The 27,138-nt window shown below is 42.4% G+C and overlaps 1 protein-coding gene across 1 annotated transcript; it reads left to right on the top strand.

The window, feature by feature from the left end:
- Window positions 1–27,138, top strand: pde6a (phosphodiesterase 6A, cGMP-specific, rod, alpha). The gene is made up of 23 exons (XM_076105240.1): window positions 1–386; window positions 1,491–1,632; window positions 5,034–5,186; window positions 6,385–6,474; window positions 6,708–6,848; window positions 8,156–8,230; window positions 8,656–8,720; window positions 9,091–9,157; window positions 11,048–11,095; window positions 14,153–14,302; window positions 15,205–15,348; window positions 16,136–16,201; window positions 16,452–16,598; window positions 16,901–17,008; window positions 17,494–17,603; window positions 18,662–18,749; window positions 18,841–18,941; window positions 19,472–19,579; window positions 19,707–19,770; window positions 22,936–23,010; window positions 24,984–25,067; window positions 25,383–25,542; window positions 25,850–27,138. Exons 1-23 carry the CDS (start codon window positions 58–60, stop codon window positions 25,891–25,893), a joined length of 2,559 nt encoding a protein of 852 aa, XP_075961355.1. The 5' UTR covers window positions 1–57; the 3' UTR covers window positions 25,894–27,138.

Here is a 27,138-nt window from a genome sequence, read left to right as displayed (position 1 = left end):
GTTGAATGAAAGGTGTTTTGCGTTTCTGTTTCTAACCGTTCCCCGTCAGCAGCAGCCATGGTGGACGCAGCGGCAGCAGAGCAGTTCCTGGATGCCAACCCGCAGTTCGCCAAGCAGTACTACGACACCAACTTCAGGCCTAAGGTGGTCTCGGACCTGCTGGACAACAACCGGAAGGTGGCGATGGACATCAGCAAGTTCCACGACCTGACGGCGGTGGAGGAGAGCGAGGTCCTCTTCGACCTGATGCGGGACATCCAGGACAACCTGCAGATGGAGAAGTCCGTCTTCAACCTCATGAGACACCTCAGCTTCATGATGAGGGCCGACCGCATGAGCCTCTTCATGTACCGGCAGAGGAACGGAGTGGCCGAGCTGGCCACCAGGTCAGCAAGAAGATTTCTGCTCAAATTTGAAAAGTAGCTTCAGCTTCGAAGCTTCGTTCATAACGTCGGCATTCAAATTCTAAATCAGTATTCCAATGCAGCGCAGCCGTTTGTTATCTATACTCATGTGTATTCATTCTGTTTCAATCTGGTATTTATTGAAAAAAGATAGATGTAATCATTTCCAAACTTCACAACATGTTTTTATTTATTTAAATATTTAGATGTTTAGCATCACACAAAGGGAAGCAGCACTTATGAGGTATATTTATCAGAGAAAGATGATTTAATAATAAAAAAAAAAACTAATTTATTCCGGTAAATCCCTTATTTCGACTTGAGGATTTTGTTTTTTTTATCATTACATAAATGTCATAAAATGTGACGATAGACTTCTGAAGCTTCATTCAAAGACCTCAATAGAATGAATTGAATGTAAGAAAAAAACATTCGGTGCATCCCTAAAAATGAACGTGACCTCTGGAACAGAGATATATAATATAATATTTCATTATATGACTGGATGAACTGCACACGTGTTCAGAAGTTGGTCTGCAGTAACAGCTGATGACGGGAAACTAAACATTTTGGACGAAAATCAAATAAATAAAAGCAGAGGATGTTGTTTTAAGTTTAATTTAAATGCTTTGATCCGTTTAACCTGCAGAACTCGTACAGTTCTAGAGTCAAACTGCTTCCTGTCTGTATCTGCACGTCCTCCGTCTGCTCATCACCTGGTGAGGAAGCATTTCTGTGGCTTTGCCAGCACGGAGCACATTGCTGACGCTTCCAAACAAATCTTCAGGGAAACACATTGAATGAACACAGACGCTGTTTCTCACCAGAACTCTACTTCACATTCACACAGTTCCAGACACTCACACATGGCACCTTAGTTATAAAAGGGAACTTTCTTTTCAACGTTAATGTTTCATGCTCCCGATAGGAGCCCTCTACAACCAGACTCCAGCTCCAGTGATTTACTATGTAGCTGTAACTTGATGAGTGTAATTTGCATTTCTTTTCTCTAATGACTGACTTTTGTCTACATGGCAGCACTTAGAGATCACATGTTTGAGTTAAAGGGTTTATCTTTACCTCCAGGTTATTTAACGTCAACAAAGACTCCCTGCTCGATGACTGCCTGGTGCCGCCCGACAGTGAGATCGTGTACCCGTTGGATATGGGCCTCGTGGGCCACGTGGCCTCCACCAAGAAGATGGTCAACATCGCTGATGTGTCTGAGGTACATACACACTGTTATTGTTGTTATCGACATGGGCATCAGAGCCACGGTACTAGTTCAGGTTTTCACATACATAACCTTCCCTATCATACATTTACTTGGCATTTAAACAGTAAACATGTATTCCTACCTGTTAATTTTCCCCTAACTGTACTTCCTGTTGCATACAGGACAAAAATCAAACAGTGATGTCTACTATAACGAAGCTCCTTGGTAGCCGAGTGGTTATAGCACAAAGCCAAATAACTGCATTTCTACACTGTCCTCTGTCCAATGAAGGCGAAAACGCCAAAACAATAATCTTAAAAGACCAAGAAACAGACAAGTCTCACTATTTAATTTAATACAAACTCCTCCTCAGTCCCAGGTTCATTAAATGGGTGTTTGCATTTTTAATCTGGTAGACCCACTGAGAATGAAACATTTTACACTGTTTGAACCTGTTGACTTTCTCTAAATCTATCTGAGTAGCAAACGATTGATTCATGACCATGAAGTAAAAAAAAAAAAAATAGAAAATGTAAAGTTATACTCTTCTATGTAAAAACATTAAAATATAAATAATGCTCTTTGCTCAGTACACATTGAAACCTGTTGCTGCGTCTCAGTTTGACCACCAGATGGCGACGTGACACCACAGTGTCTCGCGCCACTAACTCCCTCCAACCAAAGCCAGCTCAGTCTCATTACAGCCAATAGCTTTGACATTTCAGAAATGGCTGGCGAGCTCATTCCCACGTAGTCTTCAGGTCTACCTGCAGGTCCACTGATTTATCGGTTCTGCTGCCCGCAGAAACAAACATCCCCACGCTGTTCAAACCCCCCCCCCCCCCTCTGTCCGTCACACCGAGGCCTCACACAAACGCATGAAAAGACATGATGGGAAATGTGGCAACTGGAACGATATCAAAGCCTCCAAGTCTCCCCAGTCGCGGCGAAAAGGAACAGCTAATGTTTCCATATAATTGGTTGGCTTTATGATGCTAATGCACTGCGGATGGCCTTTGAGAGAAATGCAGAGACTGGGAATCACTGTCTCTCTGCGCTCTATTTCCATCCCACTCCACCAGTCAGGATTCCTGTAGGTAGAGAGTGGGGGATTATGTGTCACTGGGATTATGTTGTGAGTAACAGCTGGCCTCATTTCTCCCCCCTTCTTCTATCCCTGCCTCCTTCAGAGTGAATATAATAATCACACAGTTTCACAAACTAATAACTCTGACCATTGTTTGAGGTGTGGTATCTCGAGGGGTGAGTGTGTGAGGTGTGTGTGTGTGTGTGGGGGGGGGGGAGGCCGCAGATGAAGCCGGTTAATCTGTCCTGAATTAGAGCGATCCCAGATTACTCTCAGAGGTCACGCAGGCTCTGAGCCTTTTTCACCGACTCAGCACTATAACACACCTTTAATCTATTCTGCTGCACTCTATTGTTTCAGCCTGTTTATGTCTCTTTGCTGGAGCAGAGGAAGGTCGCAAAGGGTCGGATAATATCCAGGGGAAGTCCAATTTGGGAATTTATACTTTTTTTTTTAACCTTTTTTAACAGTGAACTTATTTTTGGGGTGGAATACAAAAAGTTCCCCCAGTTTATTACTTGCATCAAGACAAGAACGTTTTGTAAGATATGCTTATGATATGCATATGACATGGTACATCTTGCCTGAGCAATTAACCCTTATATTTTATTTAATTCCCATGGAACAGTATGTTTGGATATGCAAATGAGGTGTTATCTTATTACATATGTACTCATTTTCATACATTCCCAGAACAGAAATCTGAACATTGGATAAAGCCAGGCTCAACATTCTTGTCTCGTTTTGTTGACATGTTAAAGTCAAAGGTTTATGCAGAGGGCATCAGGGAAATCAGAAAATAGTGTCATTGTTGGCACAAAGAGACACCCTGAATCCACCTTATTTGTCATAACTGGAGAAGCTAAACTGGCCAGGGAGGAAGTTTATTTACCTATAATTATTTGCAGAATTTATAATAAATGATTTACATATTTATTACATATGAATGTGTATATTTGGATGCATGTATCTTTTTGCATTTATTATTCATTTACAAATTCAACTTTTCATGGAAGGGAGACTCTCCCGTCACTGCCTATTCATCATATTTATTTGAAGGACTAGAGTGTAGGATTTGGCGGCATCTAGTGGTGAGGCTGCAGACTTGTGCATCATTTGTCCATTCTGGGCTATTGTAGAAACATGGCGCACTCCGTGAAGAAGTCCCACTTTAAACCAAGCAGAAAGGGTTAAACAATAAAGACCTACACACATGAATAAGGTAAACAAATATGTAAATTGTGTTTTTTGTTTTTTGTTATATCAAAACACAACTTGTACTTTAGATGAAACTTCCTAAGTGTAGACCGCTGTGGAAAGGTCAAGGCAAAGCTTCAGCTGAGGATAACAAGCAGGATGAAGACTTCTCCGGGCTTTACGGGGCCAAAGGTCACCAATAACAAGCTGTCAAACTGCTGGGACAGGTTTATTTGTAAGCTGTGCGAGGCTGCAGTTAAATAAGCTACTGTGTGATGCAGATCCAGGATCAGCGTTGTCGCTCTCATAATGATTTCCCCCCCTTCATTTCCTGGACCACAGCCACTCTTCAGGTCGACCCCCATACGTAGAGAGAGACGGACAACTTCAGACGTTAACAGATATGGAGTCAGGATGGTTTACTGATTGAGCTTGTAGTGCAGGATGAGGACGGCTCAAATCTAATCGAGGATGCTCAGACAGATGCACAGACCAAGAAGGAACTGTCTCTGCAGCTGCAGCAGAAGGAGAGCGGTCGACTAGCTGCTCACATTTGTTTGCTTTGCATGTAGCAGCAACAGCATTAAGGTCTACGAGGCTCAAGGATGCAACTTAAATGATGCAAATGTTTGATTTTGAGGAGTATTCTAGTAGTGATTTGATGAATCAGCCAGGTTGATATATTGGCTGATATTAACACATTGCAGGTATATCAATATCGGCGTATATGTCAGCTGACAAACGTCAATAAACAGTTTCAACATTCTACAGTTTGTCCACCAGACTGGTGACAAGTTTATTTTTCCGACTCCCTCGAGGTTCTCTCTTTCTGTAGGTTTTAAAATTCCTTCTCGGCAGTTAATGAGCCGCTCTTCCTCCGTTTCACCGCCGGAGGAACACAATTGATGACCCCTGCTGTTCAGGAGCAGTGGTAGCTGGAGTGCAGCAGAGGGGGGGGGGGGGGGGGGGGGGCCTTGAGTTTGTGCATAATGGAAAGCCTTTTGCTCGCAGCGTTTACAGATGGAAGTGGTGTGTCCATCAACGCTGGAAGTCTAGAAGGATGCGGGGGGGCAAAGAGCAGGCAATTGGATACAATCAAATACTCTCTCTCCTCTCGCTCTCTGCACAGAGCGCTCATTACAGTGACTTTGTGGACGAGCTGACCGAGTACAAGACCAAGAGCGTCCTCGCCATCCCCATCATGAACGGCAAAGACATGGTGGCCGTCATGATGGCCATCAACAAGCTGGATGGGCCGCGCTTCACTGCGAAGGACGAAGAGGTAACATCGAACTGGAAGTCCACCCTCAGCACACTTTATTTGAGTGATTCAGTCACTTACAATAAGTGTAGAGCTCTTTTTAAAACCTTACAAAGTGCCTCAGAACAAACTATGTTCCCCCTCTGAGTCTATGTATTTTACCTTTACTTACTTTTGCAATGCTTTTTGTCACTTCTCCAAACTGACTGCCTGACAGGACAGTGATCCAAAACTATGTAACTCCAACACAAAGTTTACAATAATTGTTCATGAGGTCTGTCATAAACGCTGCATGAAACCATATGACGCAGATGCAGCATCACTTGTTCAGTGTCAGCTCTGTCTCTCCCCCAGAACCCTGAAGTTAACTAATAACATCTCTTTTAACTTTATACAATCCTAGCTGCTTGCATTGGAGAGGAGCTGGTAACGCTGAACAGCACACTCTGCAGTTAGCTTTTTCATGACTTTGTGCCGTAAATATATTGCCTTTATTATCCCGGGAGACCGTACGCAGACAGAGCTGCACAGTGAGGCTTATAGGGAACCAGTCTAAATGCAGATGTATTCATTATTCTGTAGCTATTACATTCTGTAATCAACATTTACTTCATAATGATAAAATAAGGCAAATGTATAAGCTGAAAAGGCTCATAAATGGACAAGTGCTATCTGCACCCAAAAACTGTATTGAAGACTCCGAGGCCTGACTTTACACTTATTTTAATTCCAAAAACAAAGATGTTTTATATCCCACTAAAACAGCAATGCAGAGGTTGCAGAGGGCTGTAACACTGATTAAAGAGTCACACTAAAGGATCGCTGCCGAAACAATAACAAGTCTCTGTGGCATGCAGTCAGAATACCACGCAGATATGATACACGATACACTTTCTCTGTCAACAAAGACGAGACGATGCTACCTTTCGGTTTAATATCACCCGTCAAACACGGCAGTTTGACAAATATAAATATTGGCAATGTTTGATACGTCTGCCATTTGAAACGTGTCCCCTGCTCTGACTGATGGCACAAAGGTAAAAGTAGCTAACGTACGATAGAAAACAGAATATTGTAATGGTTATGCTTTGGCCTTTGAAATAAAATAAAAGTTATTAAAGAAGAGAAACAACAGTGTGTTCAGCTCTCACAGACAAATAAACTCCCTCACACTCTCCATGTCTCAGTATTAAGGAACGTGTGTGCTGTTTCCTTCCAGACTCTGAACAAGTATCTCAACTTTGCCAACCTGATCTTGAGAGTTTTCCACCTGAGCTACCTGCACAACTGTGAGACCAGGAAGGGACAGGTGAGACTGCAGAGCATGCGCTCCGTCCTTTGGCATCTGAACTTGCCTTTTTTCATCTCAGACTCAGATCGGATGTTTTTAAGAGACAGTGTGACTCTGAAAGCACAAACTAACCAAAATATGGTGGAGGCAAGTTACAAGAAGCAGTAAGATAGGAGGGAGATGTCCAAGTTTAAAGCTCGGGGTCTGAGGCGTGCGTGAACGTTTTTAAACTGCTCTGTTCTGTCATCCAGGTGCTGCTGTGGTCGGCCAGCAAGGTGTTTGAAGAGCTGACGGACATAGAGAGGCAGTTCCACAAGGCCTTGTACACCGTCAGAGCTTTCCTCAACTGTGACCGGTACTCCGTGGGTCTGCTGGACATGACCAAGACCAAGGTGGGTTAGCATGGACACACAGCCAGTGTCAAGGACACGGTGGGGAGTCTTAGTTTGAGATGATCACGTTTCCTCAAATGTGAAATCATATCCAGTTTCTAGGGAAGAAGTTTTTCAAATCAAATTTGGTTCAACAATCTGCACATATGATGATACAGTATCACAAGCTCATGTCTTTCTTTTTCTTATATGAATGATAAATAAATACACAAATATAGATAACAGAATACTTGTACAACTAAAACACAACTGGTAAAACACAAAGTCAACCTTTGCATTGCCTACACGCCACAAGCGCACAGTCCAACATGTATGTAACCACAGTGTTACACAGTTACTCGTGCACACGCTTCATGTACCCACATACACACAGCTGCATGCAGATGCATAAGGTCAAATAAGTGAAGCTTAAGAAGTCAAAACACTTTAGATTTGGGAGCAATAATCCACATTTAGGGCTTGACTTTGGTCTTAAGAAGCTGGACTGCAGCCACAGCGCTTCTTCACCCCAAATCCTGAGACTTCACTTTAAGCACGAGTTACAAACAACCATCACATCCTGGAAAACAATAATAACTGTATATACAGTATATGTATTGATGATGAATGTTTACAAATTTGAAACTGCGTGCATCCAGTGCTTATTAATATTGTCCTGCTGTGTTTGTACCATTCTCATCCCAGATGAGGTTTGATGAGATCTGTTTCTGTTTGTGATATTGAGATATTTTCAGACACTCCTCTGGGGTTTCTCTGCTTGATCTGCACGCGTCTTCTTCTGCTTCCATCCCTCCCTTGTGTCAAAGACAGAGCTAACACTTAAAACCATCTCCTGATCAGTGTACGATCCCCCACGTACTAACATGTTGTCATAAATACTACTTATTGGCTGTGGCTGTCATCTAATTACAAGCAGCTGCCAGTTGATTCCTAACACCTGCTATCTGAGAACAGACACATGTTGTCTGCCTACACAGATGGCCGTCTGGTTACTACACTGGTTCAAGCACTCAAAAATAAACAACACTAGTAGCTCAGCTTTGAGTCCCTGTTGTTGGAAACGGTGCACTTTGTGATGACGGAACAAAACGTTCCACACACTAGCCTGAGAGGTGGCTGGAATTAGCATTTTCAGGCAGAATGGTGGTGTTGGATGAGCCTCCAATTAACAGTAAGTGCATCTAAATAATGAAACAACAGAAAGCAGCTGTGTCAGCGATGTTGCCCTCCCTAAATCTTCTGGTTCTCTCTCTCTCTCTCTCTGTGTGTGTGTGTGTGTGTGTGTGTGTGTGTGTGTGTGTGTGCAGGAGTTCTTTGACCTGTGGCCAGTCCTTATGGGAGAAGTTCCACCATATGATGGACCTAAAACTCCTGATGGCAGGGTGAGAAATATTAACCTCTGCTACTACAACGACTGTGTCCCCTTGAGCAGCATTGAGCTGCTTTTAAGACCAATAGTAATCTGATTAATGACACCTTTATACAATTTTAATAAGTACTTCTGTATAGTTGAGCGTGAAAGGTCAACCTTGACCTGATAAATGAGCAAACCTGGAGCTTGAGTTGTGTTGGTATTTCTCTATACATTAGTGTCTCAGTATACGTTTTCACAGTGATTCTTTGGACTTTAAACGACTATTTAAAAATGGTCTTCCCTTAATCAAGAGTCAATATTGTCGTGCAACATGACCAGTGATGATGAGTAAGTGGCTGATGTTGGGAGCGTTTCAAAGGACCGAACTGATTTTCACTTCATTCGTCTTCTTTACACACTGACTCTAATTTTTACGTCGTTTGTCTCCTCAAGGAAATTGTCTTCTACAAACTGATTGACTACATCCTCCACGGAAAAGAGGACATCAAGGTCATACCGTAAGTCAACACAGAGCTCTAGTCCAAAGATACACGGGGTTTTGTTCGCTCTCGTGCACGTGGACGCACATGCACGTGGTGAACGGACACTACACATACCGACGTACAGGAGGCTGTAAAATGATAAGAAACAAAGCAACGCACCAACAAAGGCAGGGAAGAAGAAGAAAACATGGATGTAAACGATGCAGTTTAAGAAAGATGCAAGTGAGAGGCATTCAACCTGTTTGTTAAACCTCAAACATTTAAGGTGATTGTAGTTTGATTATCAGATAACAACAGGATATTAATGCAGTTTTTTCACGTTTCATCATTTACACGATTACTTTGTTGAAGATGATTATCATCATCGTGTTGTGTTCGTCCTCAGGAATCCTCCGGCGGATCACTGGGTCCTGGTTAGCGGCTTACCAACCTACGTAGCAGAGACTGGGCTGGTCAGTGTCTCTTTCTTTAGAGCTCCTCTTCCTTTAGTTCAAGATATCTTTGAACACATCTCACACTATCATTTGAAATGAAAATAAACTCTCAACCCCAGTTTGTGTCACAAGAACATCACCAGTTTCATGCAACTTTTTTGCATATTTCTCACCAGATAGCGAAACATTTATTAATCTTTGAAGAGTGCAATAAAGTTCACCTTTGACACTTGTTGGGTGTCAAACTAACTTCCTCTCAGTGAGAGTTATGCATATTTCATCGTTCTTCTTCCATTCTCTGCATGTCAAACCGTTCTCTAAGATCAGAGGTGTTCTCCAGGCATCCTGAGTTACATTGAGTTATTGAAGGACACAGTTTCAGCTCACATGGTTCCATGATGAGTGAGGGTTTTGAACATGTGACCTTTCAACAAACTGCTCCGCCACCCCGAAGCTCAGCCATGTACCAATCAAACAACACCTGAATAATGAATGAAAGGCGAGCGAGCCGAGTGAACAGTAGACGGCTCGGTTCAGCAGAAGTAAGAAATGACAACAAACGCCGGTCTGAAGAGACGAGACGGAGCGAATGTTTTATTTACGGCAGGTTTGGTCAAACAAGTGGAACAGGAATCACAACACGAGGTCTGTTCGGGACCTTAGATGACGGTGTGAGGAATTTACAGATTTGAATCGTAAACACAGAGCTGATTATATCCAGCATGTTCACAAGTACAGCCTACACGGAGTTCAACAAGTCCTTCAGTGTTGAGATTGCAACAACCAAAAGCAGGAATTTACAGTGAGGGACTTATAAATATGAATAAATAAAATTATTATTATCTATACAGTTTTTGTATTTCCTGACTAGCTAACTGTAACTGCTGTATGTTACATGTTATGATTATCAGTCAACAAATACAATTTTAAACACATTTTGACATCCGGTTGATCCCCAAAATGTCTACATGTTTCTTGCAGTATTTTAGGAGTGCTGCTCCGAATGTACTAATGATAGTTGTATGACATAATAATTATAAATAAGATTAACAAAAATAACTCCTGTAGGCAGTTATTTATATCAAAGCAGCTGATACAGATGTTCATGTTGACTAAAGCTTCAACTTTATTCAGAGATGACTTTGGTGTATTTAGTGAGATTGTCTTGGGTGTATTAATGGACATTATATGGTGGGATTAAGGATCACGAGTATGTTTGTGAGATCCATTCGGTTCTATTCGTAGCTTTGTGAAAGCTCGTCTTTACCTCATCACCCGTTGTGTTGCAAAATGCCTCCTCCACATTTCTCCCTCTGACTTTCAGAGAACAACTTTCCTTTCCGTTGAGTCTGTGTGAAGGCAGTGTCCTTTAAAACATCTTAATTTCAAAATAGCTCCTCTGGAAGCTGCGGGTGGTCAGAGGAGCAGAACGCCATTCGGCCTTATTACACAGTTGTCAGTGTGCACACCGTTGTGGAAATGAAAAGTGTTCAGCCACACGCTGCTGTGATGTATATATGTAATTTCTGCAGCCGTTGTAATTAATCACAGTGATACTTCCCCAAACTCCCTCGTCCTTCTATCCCTCCTTCTATCCCTCCATCATTGGGCTTCTATCCCTCCATCATCTCTCCTCCCTTATCTTCTCCTTTTTCTTCCTCTTCTACATCCTGTAAAAGGTGAACTTCAGCTTCACCTTTCCACGAATGGAGGATAAAATACATGTCAGAGTGACACTAATGGTTTAGATGTGACGCGAGGGGATTTGAATGGATTCACAGTACGATGAGTACGACTCATGTGAACATGTGAGGGTGTACTTTTTGTGTTTCATGTGTTTTTCTCACATGAAAACGTTGTAGCAACTCTCATCACAAATGTCATTTCTTTTGTCCCTTTTTTCCACAGATTTGTAACATAATGGATGCAGGTCAGGACGAGTTTTTCAAATTCCAGGTAAGACAGCTGCAACCTTTTTCATTTTCTTTCTAGGAAGCGCAGTTTAAGAGAACGAGAGCGAGAGTTTAAGACCAGAACAACTGTACGACTTTACTAATAAGAGACTTGTTAAAACAGTGAGCCTCAGTTCTTCATCGTGTCTGTAGAACGCTCTTTGTGTAATTGATGAGTGGTCAGAAGGTACAGTAGCTGTGTGTTTCTAGGAACGTTAAAGCAAAACTTCATCTTAAACTAGCTTCAGCTTTCTGACACATTTGTTAATACGTCTCCGTCCTTTATGGTCTATTAATAATTTATTGGAGCGCCTTAATGGACTTGTACTTACAGCCGGGCCACATAAACACAATTCCAGCCCTGGGACCTTTTGTTGCCTGTCATATCCATCTCTCTCCTCTGTCTGCACTCTGTCATATGAATACAGCAGCGTATTACCGACGTTGTAGGAAAGAGTAAAATAAAACACTGAGCCGTGGGAAGGGGAGTAATATTAAGGGATTAAAGTTGGATATTCTCTGAGATTAAAGTCATAAATTTGCGGAAAAAGAAACTCTGAAAACATAGTTGGTTTTTTTTGGCCAAGGAGCCACATCGCTTCACTTCGCCACGTTGGATCAAGCTCATCCCACCACAGGCGCCGCCGCTTGCGGTGTATTATTCCTGCAGTGTCTAATTATAATTTGCAATCGCATTTAGCAACAATGAAATACTTGTGAATTCAGCCCAGAATCAGCACGTCATCATAAGACTTAGAAGAGATGTGGATTTGGCCAATTTAGTGGAAAACAACTTCCTGATTTAAGTTTTTAATTGTAAATTTGAGGGTTTTTTTCCCCCATAAATGTACCATGTTAATCTGAGAGATTATCTAAATTTTATTTCTTGTAAATGAACATCTTTAATCACCACATTCCCCCTTTTTTTTAACCTACAATGTCTCTAATACGCTGCCGTGAATGAAGGCAAAAATGATCTTAAATAAAAGATTGAACTCTTGCTGCTTTGCTTCCAAACGTAATGAATATGCATGTCGATATAAATGTCCAATTATCAGCTGTTATACATTTACATTAAATCACTTGGAACACTCTGTTCTCCAAAGCTCTGCACAAATGTGATCGTCCACAACCAGTACGACGTTCATTTGATTCATATGATTTGTTCTCTTACATTTATTTCTCCGGGAGAGAATACATTCAGCACCGGCCAGCGTCACCTTCATTACTTTATGTACATTAGTTGTTGCTGTGAGAGCAATTTCCCTCATTATCTGTAATCAGATTTGTATGTAAAGTAATAGATGATATTAGCATATCATAGTCAGATTACAGTAATTGCATTATATATATATATATATGAGCCTTTATTCTTGAGTGATGTGAATGAAATGTAATAGAGGTTATATGTTGAAATACTATATTAAAAAAGTAATTTAGCTACATAATGGGCTCTCATGAACCACCAGGGACCCATTCTGCCTCATAGTCCCCCATGCTCTGCTCTCCTTGGTGTAAATGAGATTTCTGAGGGCTATAAAGCGCCCGTAGTATTTATCCTTATTATACTCTGTGTCTGTCATCGGTTCTGCACTGCAGATAACAATGAATGTTAACATGAACATCCACCTCTTCTCTCATCGTCTGATCGGTTTGAGTTATTTTGTGATGACGTGTTGTGATTTATCTCACGAGCAAGCTAAGCAAGTGTTTCAGTCGTATTTAAAACACACAGTAGGATGGTTTGTTTCTTGTTGCTTTGCATTCTGGTCCTTCTGCTCCCGTTGAAATCTGCCTGTCCCAAATCCATACTCCAGAACCCGATGTCTTCTTTAATGTTTAATGCTTTTTTTGAGGATTGGAAAGATTTTTGCAGCTCCTCCGCATCGCGATGTAGCGGAACATTATGCATCAGCTGCACACTCAGTAATTGCCCGTATGAGTATACGTATGTTATTTTCCACACGGTGTGTCTTATTCCTGTGTGACCTCTGAACACTGAGCAACCAGTCTCAGTCTCTCTGCTGTTTTTAGTGCTTCTGTTCATCTCTACTTTCCCTCTTCTCTGTTGCTGAATGCGTTGCGTTTTACTACCTTGTAAAGCACCTTAAAGTGCAGCTTTATGAAATGACTAGATAAATTAAGTCGATTTTTACGGGCAGGTTTTATGTCGCTGAAACCTTTCTCATCATCAAACTGCTGTAAATAACTCTCATATCCGTGACGAAGAAACACACAAACTCTGGAGTTATTTTTCTACGTTTTTCATCCATTCAAAATAAAATGAGAGAACATTTGTTGTTACAGCTGCTTTTAAAAAAGTCATATGTGGTACATGTTAAAGAATGGAATCTGATGGGTCACAGAACACCGGCACAGAAGCTATGCAATGTAATGGAGAAGAATAGGCTGATAATAGTGTAAGCCTTTGCTATATTTAGACTATTTTCACTAATTCACCCTGGTGTCAGACGGTCCGTTCTGATCAGGAACTGAAGCTGTTATCTATGCTTCTCCTTTGACAATGACAGTATAACCTTTACCTCGTAGAACACAGACGTTATTCTACCGCCGCCTCTATCGGTTAAAGCAGTAGAGTCAACTCTCCCTTCAAGCTACACAGCTTTCCAGTGAAGGATGGAACTTTCTTTTTTCATTAAGTTCTTGACAGATAATCCAAGTAAAATCTTCCACTTTGTGATGAAGCTGAAGTGCAGAAGTATGAGCCCGTTTTAAAAATGAGACTTCATCAACTGCTCCTGCAGTGTTTTCATATTTTAGGAGCAGTGAGCAGGTGAATTATTGATTCTCTCTCATATTTCCTCTGGATGGAGAAGGTCATATTACATTTCTGTCGGGTTCCTGCTTTCTTTATTACAAAGTAGTGGTACGGGGTAAAAAAGAAAGGCCCAATATTACTGCCTAAACATATCAAAGAAAGTACATTCTTATTCAGTGTGTGTGTGTGTGTGTGTGTGTGTGTGTGTGTGTGTGTGTGTGTGTGTGTGTGTGTGTGTGTGTGTGTGTGCGTGTGTGTGTGTGTGTGTGCGCGCGCGCACAGAAAGAGCCTCTGGATGACTCCGGCTGGACCATTAAGAACGTCCTGTCTATGCCAATCGTCAACAAGAAAGAGGAGATAGTGGGTGTGGCCACGTTCTATAACAGGAAGGATGGGAAACCCTTTGATGAAATGGACGAGACGCTGATGGAGGTACAGGCGCAGTGTGTGTGTGTGTGTGTGTGTGGCAGCACTGAGTCATTGCTTTATAAATACGCTCGGGCCATTCAGAGCGTCTGCATTATTTATCATTGGGCCTGGAGGCTTTTTACTGAAGTTTCTCTGTCTGCCTCACTGCTGAGAATCCAGTTAAGATACACAACATGACAGTTTGATCCTCAACTGTTCCTTAAAATCACTCTTTTACTGAACACGTTTCTTTTTGACATCTGAACGTGATTTAGCATTCATTAATAACTGCACAGTCGAGGTGATGTGTAAGCTGTTAGATCTGATGTTTGTCAAATTAAATGGTTTGTAATGTAAAGTACATTTACTCTTGTACTGTGTCTAAGTACTTGTACTTTACTCGAGCCTTTACATATGAAGCACATTTGTACTGTTACTTTGTGCTACATTTAATTTATTTGTCACATATTGCTAGTTACTTTAAGATTTTACATACAAACCATATGATCAACATATAAAATACAATGAATTATTACACAACCCAACAGGATGTAATTACACTTAGACGTCACCTGATGCAACATTAAAATGCTGCGTACATGTGAGGGCACCAGTGTTAACGAGTCAGTAAGTACGTAACTAACTAAAAGTTTTTCTGAGTAAGTTTTGAATGCAGGACATTTTCACATTGTGGTGTTTCTACTTTTACTTGAGATGGACTTCTTCCACCTCTGACAGGGAGGTTTCACTTGGTTCTGGGCAGAGGAAGGCAGTTAGCTTGAGAAGTGATAGCCACCATGGCTGAACAGAAAGAAAAAGAGTGTCACCTACTCTTATTAAAAAAAGAATAAGAGCATTTGACATACCTGCCACCAGTAATAGGCTGCTAACTCTCTCTCTCTCTCTCTCTCTCACCATGTGTCCAGTCTCTGACTCAGTTCCTGGGCTGGTCGGTGCTGAACACCGACACCTACGACAAGATGAACAAGCTGGAGAACAGGAAGGACATCTTCCAGGACATGGTGATGTACCACGTCAAGTGTCGTAAGGATGAAATCCAGCACGTCCTGGTTAGTGGATAAATATGTCAAAGAGGGACCAACTACCGTAGAGATGAATACATCACTGAAAGGCTCATATGAAAACCTTTGGGTTGAATAAATGTATTTTATGTTTCAGTCCTACTAGAACATTCAAAACGTTTTTAAAAGTCAAGAATTTTATTGTTGGTTTGTTGGCAAAGCCAAGTGAAAATACTTAATGTATTCTTTTCTTTACTTGGCCTATTGAGTCCTCTAGAGATATGTAACAATGGTTATCATGACAGAGAGGCATATCTGATGGCCCCCATGAATTAAAGTCAAGACAATGTTTCCGCAAAACAAGTATGAAATGTGTTTAATGGAATCTCTAAAAATAAAGATTCTTCACTACAATAGCACATTTTAACGTTGGTCGTTTGTACTTAAAATTCGGCATCTCGAGTGAAACATTAAAAAAATGTGTGTTAATGTTGACATTAGGGGCAGTAGGGTTCACATTCAGTGCTCCAGTGATGAGATGAAGAATGTATTTTTAGTAAAATATGAATACTTTCTTTCTCCGTTGATGTTTGTGTCAGCCAGAACAAAAGCAGTGTGCTTGAAAGCAGTCGGTTGATATGGATGATCTAAACAGGAGGCGTACATCGTTTATAAACTGAAATAAGCTGCCAGCTTTCTTATGAGGTGATTTGTCAGCGGACGGAGAGAGACAGAACAAGAGCAGATACCGGATTTGACCTTAGATCAGGAGTCGGCTGATTGATGCCGAACCATTTCATCCAAGGTGAGCGCTGATGTTGTGTGTTTCCTCCAGAACACCAGGGAGAGATGGGGCAAGGAGCCGGACGCGTGTGAGGAGGAGGAGCTCCAAGAGATTCTGGTAAACAACAACAAGAAACTTCCACTTTGTGTTTCAGTCTTGAACTCCAAATACATGCACAAAAAGAAATACATTTCCCACGATGCAAACTAACCAGTTATTGACTCGACAGATTAGACCTGGTCCTTTTGGTCATTCTGTTCTTCCATCTTTCTCTAAAACCGTTGTGTGCTCTACATTCACACTCAGATCCACGTCACAATGATCGCTAAGTATGAATTTGTAAGCGTTTGTCCGTCTCTGACCACAGTCTGAGGTCCTGCCAGACTCTAAGAAAGCTGAGCTCTTTGAGTTCCACTTCTATGACTTTCATCACACCGAACTGGAACTGGTGAAATGTGGCATCAAGATGTACTACGAACTGAAAGTGGTGGACAAGTTTCACATTCCCAGAGAGGTGAGTAATTAGTTGGTTAGTTAATTAATTGATTAAGTCCTCTGTTGGGCAGTGTATGAAATATTCTGCTTCAATCCATATATATATATATATATATATATAATATATATAAATATATGATATCATACAGCCCTAGACAGTAGAAATGTTCAAGATAATAATAAACGATTGATTAATCATGATAGGTTTCAGCTGAAAGTCGATAAACATGAAAATGATTTGTCTGGCACGGCGGAAAAATCCTATTTTTGTCATTTTGTCATGTAAACACAAGTTAAAAGCAGGAGCCTGTGTGCTTGCAGGCCCTGGTGAGGTTCATATACTCTCTCAGTAAAGGCTACAGGAGCATCACCTACCATAACTGGAGACACGGATTCAACGTGGGACAGACCATGTTCACCCTGCTCATGGTGAGACGTTCACATAAACGGACTCTCTCCTTCCACCTATCTCGTCTCCGTAAGCCGTCATCAATCCCTCACCTCCAGCTCTCCATCTTTTCCTCCTCCTCCTCCTCCTCCTCCTCCTCCTCCTCCTCTCTCTGATTCAAAGTGATAAACATTCTCTCTCCTCCTCTGCCATTCCTTCATCTGGAATGAAATGATGAAGTATGTCTGTAAATGAAAAGTGAGCCAGTGTTCCCTGAACTGGTCATTAATAACACAACCAGTGCGTGTTGTTATTGTTTATATATATATATATATATAGCCCCTACTTGGAAATTGTGTAAATGCCTCCATTTGTTTGTGTGCTGTAGTATGTGCATGCATGTGCACATATGTGATAATATTTGTGCATGAACTCAGTGAATCATGGATGCAAACTTCCCAAGTCTCTAAAAGCGGACCTCCTCGCTCCCTCTGCCTGACTTGTTAGTGTGTGTTTGTGCTCTCAGACGGGGGATCTGAAGCGCTACTTCACAGACCTGGAGTGTATGGCCATGGTGACCGCCGGCCTCTGCCACGATATTGACCACAGAGGAACCAACAACCTTTACCAGATGAAGTAAGAGATACAGAGAGGCGGGAGGGGGGAGGGGGGGGAGGTTTCAGCATTTTGTTTATTCAACAGAAAGAAAAGCATTTGTATTTTTCAAAAGTGGTAACTAACATAACTAACATACTGGCCTTTTAGAGGTAACTAATACATTTAGAAGTAACTAGTGAGCTGGACTGACCTTTGGGATTTTAGCCCATTTAATCAAAATTGACGCAACTTGGACTTTATGTGTGCATGCTTTAATCTTTAACTTCTTTGAAGGCGTTCTAGGCTCTTGGGATTCATCAGGTATCAGAAATCTGTTGGAGAGCACCGAGGCCGTCTCAATTATTGGCTTCAGGGTTTGATAGACGAGAACATGAAAGCTACCGAGGCAAGAAGAGACCCGCTGAGTCACGAGTACTTTAAACAGAGAGGCTGCACAATGCAACACAGTACGTGTAGCGGTGATTTATCTCTCTAATGGAATCAGTACATGTACTGTTTACTGCAGCAGACACGCTGTTTTGTGTCGCACACAATCTTAAAGTCTTAAAGGGGAACGTTTGAGCCCATCCACGTTTTGATCCAAGAATTGATTATGAACTGAATTTAACCAAAATTGAATTAGACAGCGAAATAAACAATATGATTCATTAAAGTATAGTTTCCTTGACCTGAGTTCTTTCCCTCGTTTGGTAAATCCGAGCCTTCGGTTTGTACGAGACCGTTGAATCGACTCGAGGTGACAGCAGCCACTCCTCCTGTGTTCAGGCGAGCTGACCTCGGCTCTTTATGTGAAGCTCACGTCACACACTGAGAACATCAATGAGCTCATATTGACCAGATACACCTCCAGCTGCTCTGCTCCACCTGCTGATGGACGAGCTAATGAGAGCCGCCATTAGCCACGGACACAGCAGGCCAGGCCCACCCTGAGTTTAACGTGCATGATTTATCACAGTGTAACCTCCCCACTCTGTGTGTGTGTGTGTGTGTGTGTGTGTGTGTGTGTGTGTGTGTGTGTGTGTGTGTGTGTGTGTGTGTGTGTGTGTGTGTGTGTGTGTGTGTGTGTGTGTTTCCAGGTCTGGTAATCCACTGGCGAAGCTTCACGGCTCCTCCATCTTGGAAAGACACCATCTGGAGTTTGGAAAGACTCTGCTAAGAGATGAAGTATGCTGCAGTACACACACACACACTATTTCTTAAGCTACCCGGTATCCTTGTTGTCCTTTGACTTTTCTGACTTTCTGTCGTGTTTCAGTCGTTGAACATTTATCAGAATCTGAACCGCCGTCAGCACGACACCGTCATCCACCTCATGGACATCGCCATCATCGCCACTGACCTGGCTCTCTACTTCAAGTGAGTACAGCAGCATCCAAATACATCCGACGATCACACTCAGTGTAACTCAGTCGGTGTCTACGTTATTCCTCTGCTTTCAATGCAATTTAGTCAGCGAGTTTAGACAGAATAATGACATTTAATAGTCATTTCTTATTGTTCAGTGTTCAGTGAATAATTTAAATAAGATGACCACTGACCTTTAGATTGACATTGAAACAATTCATTAGTTGACTAGTAAAAAGAGAATTATTCAGGCACACCCTTTACTCATATCTAACATACCAAACAATGACTGCTAGATAAAAGTTAGTGTTTTATGATCATGAACACCGATACATGTTTATACCTTTTATAATCAGAAATATCCTCCTGAAATCTGCCCCGTAACCAAGCACCCTAACTACAGAGCAAAACCACCCTCTCAATAATGTTGACGACACAAAGAGAGTTAATGTGTAGGAATCTGTATACTGCCTTGTGAACAACGTGCAATAAAGACAGATGAGATATGTGTTTTGGAGATATATTGTTTTCTTTGTGTGCAGGAAGAGGACGATGTTCCAGAAGATCGTGGACCAGTCCAAGACCTACGAGAACTGGAACGATTGGACCAAGTACATGATGCTGGAGACCACGCGCAAAGAGATCGTCATGTAGGGCACACACACACACACACACACACACACGCACACACACACACACACACACACACACACACACACACACATGCCAACAGAGACCTACAGACCAACGGATCTCAGTCATGTGTTGTGTTTTTAGGGCCATGATGATGACTGCTTGTGACCTGTCTGCCATCGCCAAACCGTGGGAGATCCAGAGCAAGGTACACACACACACACACACACACACACACACACACACACACCTGTGTGACTCCACACAAGGTCTTTTTCATACTTCACAGTATAATGGCTGAAGAATGGCACTCCAGCCTCGCTAACATCCGGCCGCTCTCAGTAATGAGACACACACTCGTACGCACAGAGAGGCTGTGTGAGAGGGGAACCCATGATCAAGTAGACAGAGAATGACACTCTTGTCAGTAGTGATTCCTGACGGCCTCATGCATCAAAAGCAACTTGCTGCTTTTCATTCCCCCTCATCACGCTATGGCTGCCTTTCATTTCAGTTAAGTGTGCGACAAACACATCGCCGCCGAGCCTGCACACACAGGACGCACATCCGGCTGTTCGACAGGCGCTACTGGAGGGTCGTTTTTTACCTTTTATTGGTGCGCTATTGACTGGGAACATATGCTCTTTATCAGTAAGGTCTGCTTCACATTCTTATACGCACACATGAGATGAAGACTCGGAGCGATCTCATCAACATAGAACCCATAAAAACACCAGAGATGGTAATTTACAGCACAGCTAGTTGAGAACTGGTGAAGTGTTTGATGCAGCATCTGTTGACAGAAGAAGTAGAGATAACCATTTATTTCTGCTTATGAAAGTCTGTTTGTTTTATCAGATTTTCCTCTAATCGGTGTGTTCAAATAATTTTATGTAAGGCTGCTAAAAATCCTTTAAATAAGGGCACAAGCCAACAATTAGTCTGCTTTAATCAAACTCTGGTGCAGTTGGTAACGCAGTAATTGTACTCTGGTGTGGACCAAAACAACCGGTCCCAGACCGCGTGCGAGAGCTGATCCCAAACCCTAATGTGGTTCGATTGCAGTAAAACCAAAACTCACCCAATTGCAGGAAGTGAACCAATGTTATAGGCTGCCGACACAGGCCTTTGTTGAGATGGACACAGATAAACATCAGGTCAACATGAGGACTGACTTGGACTTCTGCAGAAGTCAGATGTTTGATTGACTCGAGATAAACTGGAGGAGAAGGGATTTCTGCACACAGTAGATCAAAGTGTACAACACTCTGTACATGCTCCTCAGCAAATCTTTTTATTTAATTTGTTCCACTTGTGCTGTGAAACCAAACCAGACGAAATAGAAAACCTTCTGATTCGGACCAGCCCAACAGACTATAGCTCATGAAAAATAAATCCCTGGTTGAAGTGATCCCACCCTGAGACCTTTTATTCAAGGGGTCACAAGTAGACATGGCTTCATTTCAGAGGGTCACAAGTCAGAACTGTTCGTACTCCGTCTCATTTTCTACATCAGTTGTTCCCGTGCTGTTACAGCTTGAAACATTAAGGAAGATACTCGTCTCCCAGGCTCATTCCCTCCCGTCCACTTAGAAACAGAACATGAAATAACTCCGCTTTATGAAAGTAGTGTTCTAACACAAACGTTCACATCACAGCTCCACACTCTCTTCCTTTACAGAGCCGACATCACTGAGAACCAAGAGTGACTTCTTCAGTTCATTTAAAACCCCCCCATGTGGTCGAATCCTCAACTATGTCGTATCATTTATGTTTTCCTTTCACTTGCATGGCCTCCTCTGCCTCACTCGATTGACAAGCTAACGTATCTATAAAGTCTTATCTTAATCCACCTTTTACATCTAACTTTGTGAATACAAACACTAACGCACATCACTTCTCAGATGGTTTTTAAGATAATTCGTCCAGCATGGCGAGCTAATCTTCTCTCTTTTGTATTCTATGTTTCTTTACTTGAACAGGGACAATGCACGGACATTAATCTTATATAAAACAATGAGAGAGCAGTGAAAGCAGCATGAACCCGTGTGCTCCTCCTGGCTGCAACTGCTGGAGGTTGTTTGGTTTCAGAAGTCACTTTTCCATCTTGGGGTCAGAATCTTGCTCGATGTGGTCATCAGACACAACATGTTTCCAAACCAAAGTTTTACATGACTTCAGCTCTGGTACTCGACCGCTGCCAACTAGGATATTCCACTTTTTTACTTTATTTTCTCGGGTTGGAGTTCACCTTCGGTGCACCTGGTGAGTCATCTCTGCTTCCCACACACTGTCAGGATGTCTATGTGCAGCATCGGCCGCCCTCCTGAGAAGTGTTTTCTAAAAGTAGTCTGATGACTAACTCTTCCTTTTTAAAAATTGAATCCCTTCCTGAATACAGCGCTAACACATTCCAGCCGTCATGTGAACCCTTTCCAAGCTGTTTTCATGTGCAGAGACCTCAGTAACAGATGTTGAATTAAGCAGCATAATAATAAATATCTCCTAAAGTACAGATTGATTCACTGGGATTGTTACCGATGATATACGTCCTTCCCTCGGATGTAACGGAGAGACAAAAGCTTGAGCTGCTTCATTCTTGATGAGATATTCTGCTGACATTTGTCATGGCTGATATTCACTCAGTTCTGCTTCCCACTCACACAGAATGTCTGGCTGCACAAGCCTCGTGACAATTGTTCCCCAAAACTGGCTCGATGACTAACTCTTTCTAAAATGAGGTTTCCACCCTGAATACAGGATTCACACTTTATTCATCAGATCTATCGTTGCTCCATTTCAGGTTTGTGAGAGAAGAATAAGAGCAGGTTTTTATTTCATCAAGACACAGCCTGAAACTGTGTGAATACTATTCTCATGTGTGGGACATTGTGGAAGCTTTATGGGCTGATTTTAACAACAACATGTACATGTATGAAGAATTTTAGCTCGTTATAATGTGACGGTGACATAAGTTATTGTATATGAAGGCCTGGTCTTACAGGAGTATTCCACCAGAATACGAACAGCAGTGCGGACATTATTCGTCTTGATAATAGAGTAATCATACTAACAATATGTGACGACTTGCCATTTCTCTCCGTTTCATGCCATTGTGCGTTGACCACGTTTGGGTTTTGGACTGTTCATTGCACCAACAGAGACGACATCTTTGGCTCTGGGTAACTTGTGATGTTTTAGTCGTACAAATACAGACAGAAAAAGCAGTTTGGTTTACTGCTTCATCCAGAGGACTCATAACCAGAGTACGTGTTGAGGTGATGATCAAAATCCACGAAATGGTTGGTGCATGTTATTGTTTTTAATTGTCAACAGCACCTCTGAGACAGACTCCTTTCTTCTCCTCCTCCAGGTGGCGCTGTCTGTGGCTGCAGAGTTCTGGGAGCAGGGAGACCTGGAGAGGACGGTCCTGGAGCAAATTCCCATCGTAAGGACACCGAGAGCTCGACGCTAAGAGTCGGGTTTAGATGTATTTGTCCTATTGACATCACAAAAACACTAAACCTCTGCAGCTCCAACGGCAAAAAGCTGTGAAATGTTTGATCAATATTTTGAATTGGAAGATGTTGTTTTGTGATCCTGGATTTCTCTGAGTGATCGTTTTGTCCATATCTTTATTTTTTTTGTCATTTAGTGCCGGTAAGTTAAAGTTTGAGCGGAGGAGAGAGAGGGTTTGGTGGGTGGAGAGGAATCATGGGAGTTGAGGCAGGACGAGGCTCTCCTCGAGGCTCCAATTTAGGATGGAGAGCGGGAAGGACACGATTAGAGACGGCAGGGGACCGCGAGACGGAAACGCAGTTAGAAGACGAAATGAAAAGAACCGGTTTTGTGGCTGTGGCATTGAGCGATGTACAGGCCATCACGTGGAGCACTGATGCACAGAGAGCGGCCAGTGTGGCTCTGACCCAGCCGACCGTACCCTCCGCTGCCTCTCTCTCCTCGCTCTGTTTCATCCCCTCATGTATGTCCTTGAGACACTTGAAGTGCGAGAAGCACCATCCCACACTCCCCAGCCTCACACTGCTCTGAATTAATAGCATCTGTGTCAGCAGGGAAAACTTTTCATTTTGATCAGTTAGTGCTCTCCCAGCGGTCGGTTCTGTGACTCACTGTGGTCTGACAAGAAGAAAAAAGATTCAGCAGAGGCTGCGGCGCTCAATTTTCTCAAGAAATGTAGGCGGCAGTTTTTGCCAGCAATCACAGCCAGCGTGAACTCTCTGACAGCTTCTTACAGTCCAGTGTGCTGCCCACACTCACGTCTTTTTAGATGTGGCTGCTAATGGGACTCTAATGGGACTTCACAGGCTCACTCAACCTTTAATTGCACACTGAGGAACTCCACGTGGAGCCCTCTTTTACAACCTTGCAGAGTTACACTTTCCCCTCTTTTTTTAAAAACGACAGAAGGTGACGCTTGTCTATAAGGAGCGCTCACTCTCTGCTGCTTTCAGGAGACTTTTTGGGGTTTCAGGTCCCGATTGGATGCGTCTAACATTTTTTTTGTACAAACTGGTTTCTCAGTCAGTGATGGACGGAGCGCTCGGTAACATCGATGCATGTTTACAAAAAAAGAGGTCAGAGGTCAGCTTCAATGAGGCTGGGAAGGCACCAGTGCTGTTCTTAAAGGGATAGTTTGGCTCGTATGAGCTTTTTAGCCATCGTCAGTGTTTTACCTTCAGTAGACGGCGGTGGCCACGCCCCCAGTTAGGAGAAACAGACATGACTACCTGCACAGGTGCAAAGTAATGTAGTGCTGTGGACGGGGGCATCCGCAGAACTTATTTCAGTCACCTGATATTAATGTTTTTAGGTAAGTGTATCTATATTTTGAATATTTTTGAAAGTGAAACTTATCTATGCTCTTGTCAAAGATAACTTTCTCTTTCAGCACAGTTTGAATGCTGGAAAGAGTCGTCTGAAGGAACGATAAAGCGGTCAAAATATTGTATAATATAGTGCACACCTGTTCACAGCAGCATATTGCTCTCATCTTTGTACTGTCTGTTTCTCCAAACTGGTTTTGTGTCGACCACCATCTACAGTAGGTAATACACTGACTATTGATAAGTACCTCTATTGATAAGTACCTCTATTGATAAGTACCTCTATTGATAAGTACCTCATAGAACCCCATTTCAAAACACCCAAACTATTCCTTTAAGAACAATCTACTTGATGTAGTTTCCTAATTATTGCGACAAACTTAATCTATAGTTTGTAGCAAGACAACAGGGTGGACAAAATAACAGCACCACTGTTTCACCACAGTTAGTCATTAAGATGCAACGGCATAGCAGTCGAGTTGATGACCACATCAGTACACACAAGTGTTTTAATCTGTCTCTCTCCCTCTCTCCCTCTCTCTCCCTCTCTCTCCCTCTCTCTCCCTCTCTCCTTCAGCCCATGATGGACAGAAACAAATCAGACGATCTGCCGAAGATGCAGTGTGGTTTCATCGACTTCGTTTGCACTTTTGTGTACAAGGTCAGACGTCACACCGCACGGAAATATTCACTCCTGATTTCTTTAACACACCGTGACATTGGCTGCAGCTGGATAATCTGTAGGTACATTTACAAGGTGTGACACTCAAGTCGAGCAGGCATTTTAACTTGATATTGACTTTTCGGCTGTGTACCTTTATTTACTAGTGACTTGATAACTATCATCGTCTTTGTTCGCACTATCTGAAGCTCATTTGTTTGCGTTACATTTACAACATTTAATAAATGTCTGGTTCTAACAAAGCTGTGTTGATTGTGTGTGATTTGGTTTGTGTTGACGCGTCGTCCTCTCCAGGAGTTCAGTCGTTTCCATGTGGAGATCACCCCCATGCTGGACCGCCTGCTGAACAACAGGAAGGAGTGGAACGCCCTGAAGGAGGTGCACGAGGCCAAAGTGGCTGTCATCGAGGAGGCGAAGAAAGCCAAGGAGGAGAAAGCTGCGGGGGCCAAACAAGGTAGGGGCCTCTCAGACATGTGAACACACACAGACGGTTCATTTCTTTCTCAGTTTCATGTGGGACGTAAATGCCTCTGAGCCTAAACGGTCCATGTGCCGATTTTACATTAAGGTGAGACGTATAAACCGTCGCTTAATAATCCCAGTAGAGACACACAAATACAAACATTCAGGTGAAGACATTGTAAAACTATTTAATGCATTTTTAATGCTGTCACTTTGATAAAAAAAATAACTTCTGCTCTGTTTTTCCTGTCTCCCTTCCTTCCTTCATTTTTTCTTCCTTTCCTTCCTTCCTCCTGCAGGAAGTGCAGCCCAGTCACAGTCTAAGACTTGTATTGTCAGTTAAAGATGCTTCAACAGCACCAGTTTGCTTGCTACAGTACTTTGCCGTTGTCCAGCATTGGCTTCCCCTTCTTTTTTATAAAATCCATTGAGAGCGCATCTCTCACTTCAACATACACGTTACAACTGTCTCTTCTGCTTCTTCCTGTCCATCCTTTGGTACTGTACTACTCATCATATGCACTTGGCATAATGATGTGTTCAGACGTTTGTGGGAGGATCCAACATACGAGAGTTCAGCTATACCCAAAAGAAAAATCTAACTTAGAACGCAGCACCTTGGTTTGGAGAAACAGACAGGAGTTCCAGCACAGGAGCCGGTAAAATGACAACTTTTGTCCATGGAGTCTGGTGGTGTGGGGAGAGAGCATAGATGGACGTAGCCGCGTCATTTCCCCCTCGGAAGGAGCTGTCTGACGGCACGATTAAAGCTGTGACAATATTCTGAATGCAGCGCACACTGAAACGGATGATTTTTTTAAGGATGTCTAAAATATGTTGTGTTGCTGCCCTCGTCTACAGCAGTACATAGCCGAGCCTCCGTGCTGGTACTCCAGTGTCTGCTCCTCCAATCTGGGGGCGGGCCGACCGCCATCTCCTGCTGGTAATACTCTAGCTTTGGACAAGTACCTCACACAACCTCGCTTTAGAACATCCAAACTATCCCTTTAACTTTTTTGAATATCAGCTACAGTTCCCACAAGCCTGTCAATGCACCAACAAGACAGAGTTTCCAAAACAGTCACTATTCACTAAGCATTACCATGCAAGTCTCTTTAAATTGATTCTAATGCTGTACTGGTATTAACTAAAAACCACCTGCTGCTTAGAAAAAAACAAATGTTACAATACACGAATGTTGAGTCGCTGATGGGCAAATTTAAAGTAACTATGATGACGACGGGGCAGTTATCCACGGATGGAATCTAAACTAATTCCTCCAGTTCCTCCTGATTAAACAAACTATTTATGGTTCAAATAGTCCAACTTTATAAGTTTGTAAATGCAAATGAAACTGAGGACATTGCATTGTAAAACAGACGTGCGCTGCGAATACCACATGTGTAGTCTCGCTCCGTCACTGGCTGCTCACTGCTCCGAGGTGTTTTGTAGTTAAATCTAATCTTAACTCATGATAACATGGTATTTTGAGCCTTTTTAGCATTGCACACCGCACCATCTTCCTCATGTGACGTTCAGTGTTAAAGCTGGTCAATACTACGGATCAAATGTGTTTCTATGGGATCAT

The sequence above is a fragment of the Anarhichas minor genome, unplaced genomic scaffold (assembly GCF_050575085.1).
Source record: "Anarhichas minor isolate MPS153535 unplaced genomic scaffold, ASM5057508v1 ptg000031l, whole genome shotgun sequence".
Lineage (NCBI taxonomy): Eukaryota > Metazoa > Chordata > Actinopteri > Perciformes > Anarhichadidae > Anarhichas > Anarhichas minor.
This window is presented reverse-complemented; position numbering and strand designations above follow the sequence as displayed.

Excerpts from the sequence above, each read along its gene's own strand:
- pde6a (XM_076105240.1), top strand. The coding sequence starts at position 58 with ATGGTGGACGCAGCGGCAGCAGAGCAGTTCCTGGATGCCAACCCGCAG. Across the intron at positions 16,599-16,900 it reads AGTTTCACATTCCCAGAGAG|GCCCTGGTGAGGTTCATATA; the intron begins GTGAGTAATTAG and ends GTGTGCTTGCAG. Across the intron at positions 17,604-18,661 it reads AACAACCTTTACCAGATGAA|GTCTGGTAATCCACTGGCGA; the intron begins GTAAGAGATACA and ends GTGTGTTTCCAG.